The following is a 10,682-nucleotide window of genomic DNA, read 5'->3' as shown; positions in this document are numbered from 1 at the left end:
CTCTGCGTATTGAGGCTGGGAGGAAAAAATGTAAAAAGATGCAGGTAGGCTGTCATTTGTAACTTAGGCCTTCATGCTCATGTAAGTGTTGTACAGATAGCATAACGTGTTGTTGATAATGTAATTATAGAGATGAGAATCAGCACCATGGACAGCACCCAAACAAACAAAACATTGTGTTGTAGATTTGGGCACTTGAATGTAACGTTTGTGATGAACTTCTGGCGGGTTTGAATGAAATAACGTCAGTAAAGTCAAAGCCTGCAACATGTTATTGTGCAGAAAATAAATTCACATCACAAGTCAGAAAGTATCGGGTGTTTTCTTGGCAGCTGTGTTATGTCAGTAACTCTCCTACAGAGAAGCTGAACTGAACAAAATGATTTTCTAATGGACCAATGTACTGTTCCTTTCTGCCAGCAATGGGTCTTTGTGGAGGAGCACTCAGGAGAGATGAAAAGTCGCATTTGGGAGTGATTTAAGGAGTAAAACTCAGCCTGGGTCATTTTTAGGAGCACTCCCACAGAGAGGAGGAGGAGGAGGTGTTTTGGTAGAGGGGTGTTTTCCCCAAATAGTCGAGCAGGGGTTAATCATCCCTCATTTCTCGTGCACCTCGGTGGCAGCAGTCCGCGAAATTTCCAGTGTTCCAGTGTGCATGAACACAAGCTGGGAGCTGCCTTCTCCAAACCCAGCGGGACTCACGCAACTTTCTGACTGAACTTCACACTTTTTCAAAATCTTTTTCTTTTCTTTTTTTTTCTTCTTTTTTTTTTATCCCAACAACAACTGACGGATGTTTAACTCTTATCAAAACATATATTTTGTCATAAGCCCTGCAGTGGAGCCGTTTAAACTAAGCTGAGGTGAGGGAGGGGAGAGACTGCCCCTTGCAGAAACTAACTTGTGTAAAATGTGAGGTATGTGCTCAGCGTCCTGCTGTACGAGCTGCCTGAGTCCCGCTGACACTGTGAGACCACTGGGCAATTTACTTCACTTTGGAGCCTGAACCCTCAACTATTATGGACATGATGAACTTCAAAGTTCAGTGCATCCTAGTTCTCTTCACTTTTTATGTGCAGGAGGGATTATCAAAGGATTATGAGGCAGACCTCGGAGCAAATATTCTTTTACAGGTATAATTTCCTTTTACCTTTTTTTTAATTCAGTTTTCATGTCAAAAGTCATTGAAGACAGTGTAAGAAAATTGATACAGAACTTTATTTTGCATTTAAGAACAGCTCTACCACAACCACAGCTCAATCACAAATGTTTGGTAGAACTATCAGTCTGCAAAATGCTGTTGATGACTATATCTTGAAAATGTACTAGTCTTATACAGCCAATACAGTGGCCCACTTAGCAGAACATATACATTCCTATTTTTATATTATTCCTAGATTTCTATGTTTCCCTATAAAGGATTTCCACTCTTAAAGTTATTTGTTTATGTTGAATTCCCAGCATCGACCAGGATATGTGGTAATATATTGACACAGCAGTGACTTTATTTGAGAATTAACATTTGAGACCAAACTGTGCAACCCTCACTGGCCCTGTGTACAGTGAAAGCATTTATTTCCAGTTCCACTTCCCGTCCATTCGTGAATGGCTTTGATTCAGACTATTTTGACACAAAATCTTGACCCAACCCTTACCAAGGCAGATTGTGGAGATTACTTCGAAAAGGGGGGCATTTTGAACAAACTGTGGCACTGAAACATGGTCATAAAGCACCATAGCAAAACCACCTGCGCTCCATTTACCTGCTGCCTTGTTTTTTTTTTTTCCTCCAGAGAATAAAACGTCAGAACAAACCAACAAGACCAGCGGTAAGTTTGTGCGATCACTGTCATGAAATGTCTTGCACGAAATGCCAAACTTTCATTTAATTGGATGTGTAAGAGTTGAGCTTCTCGTGCTGCAAAACGTAGAGCTGCTCCTGCAAAAAGAATACCTGTAGAAGTAAAGAGCAGCAGTGTGCTACAGAACAAGCATCACAGACAGGGAAACAGCCGTCTACACCTCTCTGTGTATCATCAGTAGCTCCACTGTGGTCGCCCGTCGGTTTGCTTCTGTGTTAACTGTGAAGCAATCCCCTGAAAACGTACAGTAATTCAGTTTGTATGGCACAGACCACAGCTTTCCTAAATACCAGTGAGCTGGAGGGCTGATGCGGCTCTCTTCCTCCTGCCTTGTCGCCTCGCGCTGCAGTAATGTGGCCTGTGCTGACCAGATTGGTCTCAGCAGGCGCCGGCGCAGCCCGAGTAAACAGGGGGAGGACAGAGACACCATGCAGGGAACTGCTTTGTGTTGTTTCATTGACTCGTCAGAGCGATGCAGGGCAAACCGTGATAAGGGGGGGGGGATAAAAAAGTCATATGTGAGGTTTATGTTATGTTTATGTTTTCATACCATGTCAGAGAAGGATGGTGGGCTTAAGTAAGCATCTATGGTCGTCTGTAATGCTCAAATTGGTGGTGTTACATCAGTGTATAAATGCAGCATGAATCCCTCACTTGTGATCTGTAGGAATGACTCCAACCACTTTCTGGATTTAGATACGTTTAATTCAGGTGGCAAAACTGCTTTCTTGCATTCTGTGGATCACAATGTTGTGTCTTATCCCTCTCAGTAAAACAGTGCTGTGCTCCTCTGTGATCAAAATCTTCCATGAATCCTCAACTTTGATGTATTTGTGGTAGCTAAAGGTGACAGACTACCATGTGAGGTGTTCAGTGGTGTCCCGCTATGCTGTCACCACAGTCCAGAGTTCAGTATGGAACCAGCTCCCCATCACCAAGGAGGCTGCCTTTGAGGTGGACCTGCCCTCGTCTGCTTTCATCTCCAACTTCACCATGTAAGTCAGTCCTACGTCGTCCCTCACTGTCTCTGTGTTACCTACAGTATACAGCTACATCAACAACATTTGTTCTTTACTTGTGTACTTAAGTAGGAAACAAAACAAGTCATTGTCTCACTCATCTGTGTTTCCTAACAATAAACAGGGACTTTTTTGAAATTACATCTCAAGCATCCACACATACTGTGTGAAAAGGACTGAAGCTGGCAGGGAAATATTATTTCTTGCCTGTAGAAATAATATTTCCCTGCTACATGGTGAGAAATTGAAATAAATACAAGTAATGTTCTCATTAATGGGCTGAATCCAGAAATAAAACTTATGTAAGGAGCTATAGTTCCGGTCTGAAGGAGATGCATAATTTGATAACTAAGAGGGTTGCTGACCACTCTCCTTCAAAAATGCTAAATATAAACAAAACAAATAAGTCAACATGGCAGGCCAAACACCGAGCCTGGAGCTGGATTTGGGAGCGGAAGCAGGTCAGGGGGAGGGGGAAACTGAGGGCAGATGAATACCAGGCTTTGTGAATGGAAGTCAGAAAGTTAATAGAGAAAATGACAGGAGTTTGCCCACTCCCCCTTTTCTCCCCCACACAGTTTACCAAGGCAGCCTGCCAGTTTAGATACGCTACGTACATGCGCCTACATCTACTGCGTGCCTACATGCACGTGGATGTTAACTGTACATTTTTAAGTATGTGTGAGTGTGCAGCTTTTTACAACCATAATCCCCCACATCTCTCTTTCACGCTCTTTTACCTTTGACTTTCACAGACTCACACAAACAGATTTTCACACGCACACTCAGGTCCTATGCAGCCGTCTGCACACCACCAAATACCAAGAGAGGGGGGGAAAAAAGCTGTGGCAAATGTGTTGCGTTAGTTCTTTGGCATTTCTGTGTCTGAAACTAAGAACTCTGTGTTCTGTGTGCAGGTCACTGATGTACAGCCATTCCTGAACCCCCTCAGCCAACCACACATATAAATACAAGCGCCTCCATTTTCCACTCCGCTCTCTCATGCCATTCTGCTCTGTTTCTCCAACAAGAGCCGCTTCAAGCCTGTGGGTTTATTTTAGTTAGCCCTTGATGTTTTTTCTCTTTGGATATATTTGTTCAAAGGACTTGACCTTAATTTAGCACCTTGTCACGTGACATGAGCGGTCACCAAAGTCTAGGAAGTGCACTGTGTGAATTGGATTGCACTTTTGAGCGGTGGTTTTGGTTGGGATTTTTGCAAGGCGTAGCGCATAGGGGCACTCCCTCGGAGCGTCATCGGCCTGCAAGATCTCTCCTCATTAATGCTGTTTTTCGAGGGAAATTACTCTTTTCCACTCACCCTGTTTACGACTCACCGACCCCCATTTCACATGGTATGAACTCCATTTGAAAACAAGCATGAGGCGTGTTTGTGAAGCAGCTTTGTGATCGCTCTGGAAATACAAGGAGAAAAATAAAGTAAATCATGCTCAACAACTCAAGGCAGGCCAGGCGTGCTTCTGACTGAAATATAATCTGCCTACTGTGAGTCTCACAGAGGGCTGTTTCTTCCTATTTTCTCTGTCCCATCAGCACCTCCAATGGCAAGGTGTATGTGGCCCAGGTGAAGGAAAGAGCTGCTGCCAGGAAAATTTACGATGCTGCTAAGAAGCAAGGAAAAACAGCCGGACTTGTCGCTACCAAGTCAGTCCCAGGAAAAATTTGTTATTTTTTCTTTAACTTCCACAAAATAAAACTTTGCATGTGATTTCCTAAAGAATCTCTTTCTTTTGCAATGCCATGCTGCATCTGTTCTAACACAGTTTTTAAGAGGAAACAGGCATCCAGTCTAATATTGTGTTTTCTTCCCCTTTGCTCTGCACTGTTCCAGAGAGAGGGAGATTGAGAGGTTCCGTGTGGCAGTGAGTGTGCCTTCAGGAGCTCGGATGTTCTTCTCCCTGTCCTATGAGGAGCTGTTGCCTCGTCGACTCGGCCGCTATGAGCTCAGTCTGGGTCTGAGGCCGGGACAGCCTGTGCAGAACCTTACCTTAGATGTCAGTATAACAGAGCGGACGGGCATCAGCTTCATCAAAGTCCTTCCTCTCAAGACCAGCAGACTGCTTTCCAACACTGCTCAGGGTAAAATGTGGTTTGGATTTACATTTTCGTACAGATTAAACAGCCAGGATATAAAGCTAGGGGGACTTTACGGGTGCTTTTCTTAGTTTTGGACAAAGCTAGGCTAGCTGTTCCCCCCTGTTTCCAGCCTTTAAGCTAAGCTAACTGGCTGCTGGCTATAGTTTTGTATTTATGGCAGCAGATCTGATTCTCAACATGAAAGCAAATAAGCATATTTCCCAAAATGTCAAACTGTTCCTTTAATGGACATGTTGCAGATCATCACTTTAACCATTTTGGATTACTGCTACATGGATGTAACCATGTGCTGCTCTCCTACAGATGATGCAGACGCCCCTGCCTCCTCTCACATTGAGCGGAGCACCACCTGCGCTCGGGTTCACTACAGTCCCACTCTACAGCAGCAGACCAGCATCTCCCCCAAAGGTCTGAACGCAGACTTCACCATTCAGTACGACGTGAACCTCAGAGACCTTATGGGTGAAGTCCAGGTCAGGAGCATTTTACATTTGTCACAATATGTGTTCTTGGTACTGTCTTCTTCCCCCTTTATTTTGTATTTTCACTTTCGCTTTCCTCTCTCAGGTGTATGATGGCTACTTTGTGCACTACTTTGCACCCAGAGGACTTCCTGTGGTTCCTAAGGATGTTATATTTGTCATTGATGTCAGTGGTTCAATGATAGGCACTAAGATAAAACAGGTAAAGTGTGCCAACGCCACAGTTCTGAGATGAGAAATCTTAATAAAGCATTCTGCAGAGATAATATGGACTTTCTATCAATAATTCTAATCATTTCTGTCAGTAGACCAAGCAGGCCATGGGTACCATTCTCGGGGACCTCAGAGAGGGCGACCACTTCAATATCATCACCTTCTCAGACAAGGTTCACACTTGGAAGAAAGGACGAACAGTGCGGGCAACTCGGCAGAATGTACGAGACGCCAAAGACTTTGTGAAGAGGATCACTGCAGAAGGATGTGAGTAAAAATACGATATTGCTTGAGCTTTGACAAGCTGATCATTGTACCCTTTTTCGACACTTGTTTGTTGTCTACCTTTTTGTACCAGGGACCAATATCAACGCAGCTCTGCTCTCAGCTGCCCAGCTCATCAACCCTGCATCTTCTGCCTCCTCTAACCACATCTCATTCCGTCGTGTCCCTCTGGTAATTTTTCTCACCGATGGGGAGGCAACTATTGGAGTGACAGCCGGCGACACCATCCTTAACAACGCCAAGAAGGCTTTGGGCTCCGCCTCTCTGTTTGGCCTTGCCTTTGGAGATGATGCAGACTTCCTCCTCCTGAGACGCCTGGCTCTGGATAACCGCGGCGTGGCCAGGATGGTGTACGAGGATGCAGACGCAGCGTTGCAGCTGAAGGGCTTCTATGATGAAGTAGCCAGCCCTTTGTTATCAGACATCCAACTGTCGTATCTGGATGATCAGGCGTTTGATATCACCCGCTCCCTGTTTCCAAACTACTTCCAAGGCTCCGAGTTGGTGGTGGCGGGGAGGGTCAAGCCAGGGGTCAAGGATCTGAAGGTGTCAATGTCCGCCACTGATTCAAAGCAACGTGTCAAGCTTGACAACGATGTGTTGATTTCCCCTGTGAAAGGGAACGGAAGTACCAATTCACTAGACTGTTCAGGAGGCTTAGAAGGAATCTCCAACTTTGTACACCGTCTCTGGGCGTATTTCACCATCAAAGAGCTGCTGCTGGCTAAACTGAACACTACTGACCCTGCAACACAGAGGTTACTGGCAGAAAAGGCCACCAACCTTTCTCTCAAATATAACTTTGTAACACCATTCACCTCTTTAGTTGTAGTTAAGCCAGATGCAGATGAAGCAGCTCCAACTCCAACCACTTCAAAACCCACCACTGCAGCTACTATAACCACGACAGCAACGACTACTGCCACCACCAAACAGACAGCTGCTGGTGCTGCAAAAAAGCCCAGCTCACCTTCTAACCCCAGGCCTAACAAGACAAAACCAGGCCCTCCTCAGCCACCCCCAACTACACCCCAAACTAAAAAAATCTCACCGTCAACTTTCACTGCAAAAACAGTGGTTTCACCGTCCAAGAAGGCCACAACGACCTCAAGCCCCAGCTCTGTCAAAACTGCCCCAGCACCGTTCTCCGGGAAAAAGCCCACTCCCTCCCAAAACGAATCCAAAACTGCCTCTCCTCCTCCTGCTGGGAAGATACCCACCTCTCTGCTCAATGCTCTAAAAACAGTGCCACCCCCTGCACCTGGAAAAGTCTCCACCCCCCAGCCCAGCGCTTCAAAAACAGCCACTCCCCCAACAACCACCACCACCACTATGTTAACATTCACCACCAGCACCACACCACCGCTCAGTTCAGTCAGAACTGACCCAGTACCCCTCCCCGGGAGATCCATCACTCCACAGCCCAGCACAGTGAGGATATCCCTCCCTCCTGTCAAAGTGGCTGCACCCTCCACAGAAGCAGACAACAGCACCACATCTGCTCCAGATGTTCCTCAGCCTGAAATCAACGCCCCTCTGCCCGAGCCGCCGGCCCCGCTGACCTCTCCCGCCCCGGCACCAGCTCAGACTGCAGAGGACAACGACACAAACTCAGAGACAGACCTGACCATCGCCACCTTTGTGTCGGCCACCTTTGCTCCCATGCCTGGTGTAACAGATGGGCCACGACTGTGGGAGGCAGCAGGGCTTCTGGGTAGGTTGCACGATGTTTTGCCTTTCTAATCTGCTATCGTGGCCTTTCTGTGCACTTAGACATTACATGCTCAATACTGAGGGTGAACAGTCTAGTTTATTCCTAACTGAATGTTCTTTATGTCTCCACTAGATGTCTCTACCTTCATTCAGAGAAAAGGTGAAACAGAATTTTCTCCCTATATTGCAGTGGCAGATCACTTTTTTCTGTGCTTTCAGTTACATTTTATCTGGTGAAAATGTATTTAATTATTCTTTAATAATAACATAGCATGATAATCAGCTACATGACAGCATCTCATGTTTTATTCTTACAGATATTGACCTTGTGAAAGGTGAGTATCACTATTAATGCTTCTTATCCTGTCTTTTCCTGTAAAATCCAAAGGAATTTAGTGAGCAACAGAATTCATTCTTCTTCTCATTGCTTCCTTCCATCCTTTTAGACTATGATGCAACCTATGACTACGACTATGATCTCAACTATGATGCCTGTAAGTTTTAAATGCTCGTTAGAGGCAAGTCTGTATTGTGGTTGCTGTCCGACCCTTAAAAGTTTCATGTGAAATACCTTTTCTGACTTATTTTTAGGGGATGATACTGCAGACACAGAGTCGTTTGGTAAGTATTTAGTGGGTGTTGCTGATACCTTCATGTCCTAAATAACATGTCATTTATTGCAGAGACACTGCTTGCAGTACCTGTGTAGTCCTGTCATTGGTTTCAGTGCTTGGGAGTGAGGGGGACTGTCCTTTAGTTGAATGTCTTGTGCTTTTAGAACCTCCGTCCAGACTGAGCACCATCCGGGTCTTCTCCTCATCAGGTCAAGAACCTCCATGTTATTTGTTTTCATATACGTCAAAGACAGTTGACTGTTATATTATATATGTTATGTTATATTGTATTCGTGTTGTATTAATGCTCAGTATTGTCTGTTGTAGTTGATGGAGATCCTCATTTTGTGGTTCAGCTGCCAAAGCTGCGTCAGAACCTGTGTTTCACAGTAGACGGCAGGGCTAATGATGTTCTCAGACTGTTAGAGGACCCACACAGAGGTATGCTTAGGACCAAGATCCCCCATTACAGCTAACTATGTAACCATACATGCTTTAAGATAATCTAACACAAAGTGCTGCATTGTTAGTGTTGACCTTTTAAGTGTATAGCTAAATGTGTGTTCCCTTCCTTCCTTCCCAAGGGATCATCGTCGATGGTCACCTAATGGGGGCTCCCTCCAAGCATGGTGCAGAGGACCGCTCTCGAACCTACTTCGACCAGCTCACCATTTCCTCAGCCACAGGCAGCTCTGGTGACATCATGATCACCCTCTCACTGGACGCTGTGGTGGTGGAAGGGGAAGGGTGGGACAAACTTCCCATCAGTCAGCAGGGGTCGGTGACGAGGCAGGGTGTGATGGTCACGGTTGACAACCATCGGAGCTGCTGGATCGAGCTGGCCAAGGATGTGCGGTTCCTGGTCCTGTTCCACCACTACAAACACCCCAGCTACCTGCAGATGGCTCACCTGGGTTTTTACATCACAGACGGTCGGGGGTTGTCTGCTTCAACCCAAGGCCTTCTGGGTATGTACACATCAGCTCTTCTCTGTCGGCTCTCACTGAAACTTTATGTGCAAACTCACACCTGTATCAAAGTACCAATGAGTCCTCTTTCAAAAAAGGCTCCTTTAACTGATGAATTATTATATAGCGTTATTGGATTATTATTGATACATCACTTGTGGTATTTTACTGCTGTAGCAGTTAAGTTCTAGCTAATTTGAGCTACTTTATATAGCCTACAAAGTAGTAATACAGTAGCTGTGAACCTCAGGCCCCTCCAAAGGGTCACAAGCTAATCTGAGGGACCATGAACTGATTCATGCAGTAGGAGAATTTACGCTCAATTTTTGGGCCTTTTTCTAATCTTTGCTTTTTTACCTCTTTGGGGCTTCAAATAGTTATTTAAGTGAAATCATCTGAGACGTTTTGAGGAGAAATCACTCCTGCTGCTAAGTGCCCGTAGACGCTAAAACATGATAACAGGGCCCCAACTAGACAGTGCTTATAAGGGGTCACAAGACAAAAAGGTTGAGAACCACTGGTTTAATCTTAAACAATGCGTTCTATTTTCTAAGTTCATCATATTTATGTAAAGTCTTATAAATTAAACTTTTATAAATGTAGCGGAGTGAAAAGTACAGTATTTCCCTCTGAACTGTAGCAGATCAGAAGTATAAGGAACATAGAATTGAAAAACTAGAGTAAAGTACACTCACCTCTGTTTTATACTTAAGTACAGTAAATACACTTATGTTACTTTTCACCACTTTATTTGCCAACAGGCCAGTTCCAGCACGCTGACATGAGTGTAACTGCGTTGAAGAATTATCTGGATGGAGGGGCTCACAAGGAGGCAGTTTTAGCCCGGGGGATCCTGAGGTGGGGATCAGAGCGCCTGCCAGTCACCCTGCAAGACAAGACGCTGAAAGACACGGTGCGGAAACGCCACATAGGCAAGTGCTGGGTGGTGCCCAAGGCAGAGATAGAGAGACTACTGGGTCATCCATACGAGAGCTACGTGGTGGATCGTGTGTAATTCTAGCCGAGTCAGCTCCACCTTGCTGCCTCTCTGCTGCACAGCTCAGGTCACAGCTATTATCACAACATGGTTATTGGACAAAGGACGAGCAAGAACTGGGACTCCATGAGGCTAAAATGACATATTGCCACAGTCTCTGAGTGAGATGTAATATTCTGTAAGCAGCAGCGAGACACAGGTGGGGCTATAGAGGAGGTGGTGACAGACTAGAGACAACAGTGAGACAGAAAGCTGCGTTTAAAGGAGTCATGAGTAATGATATGACAAATATGGCAAAGGACTGAACGATGCTGCTGTCCTCCATCAGTGACTCTGAATTGGATTCGGGCTCTGTGTTCTGTATCTGTGACAGAGACGTGATGTTCCTCCTGTTCACATGGCAACCACAAA

The 10,682-nt window shown here is 45.3% G+C and overlaps 1 protein-coding gene across 1 annotated transcript; it reads left to right on the top strand.

Annotated features, from left to right (window-relative positions):
- Positions 1–1,019: 1,019 nt before the first annotated feature.
- On the top strand, positions 1,020–10,289 carry itih6 (inter-alpha-trypsin inhibitor heavy chain family member 6). Its single transcript, XM_070839185.1, has 17 exons — positions 1,020–1,133; positions 1,794–1,829; positions 2,703–2,857; positions 4,436–4,546; positions 4,734–4,981; positions 5,303–5,472; positions 5,567–5,683; positions 5,790–5,961; positions 6,053–7,693; positions 7,826–7,852; positions 8,010–8,027; positions 8,139–8,186; positions 8,284–8,313; positions 8,471–8,515; positions 8,634–8,747; positions 8,891–9,274; positions 10,036–10,289. Exons 1-17 carry the CDS (start codon positions 1,020–1,022, stop codon positions 10,287–10,289), a joined length of 3,684 nt encoding a protein of 1,227 aa, XP_070695286.1.
- The last annotated feature ends 393 nt before the right edge of the window (positions 10,290–10,682 follow it).

This window comes from Pempheris klunzingeri, chromosome 11 (assembly GCF_042242105.1).
Source record: "Pempheris klunzingeri isolate RE-2024b chromosome 11, fPemKlu1.hap1, whole genome shotgun sequence".
NCBI classification, from domain to species: domain Eukaryota; kingdom Metazoa; phylum Chordata; class Actinopteri; order Acropomatiformes; family Pempheridae; genus Pempheris; species Pempheris klunzingeri.
The sequence above is the reverse complement of the archived record's forward strand: the minus strand, read 5'-3'. Positions and strand labels throughout refer to the sequence as shown.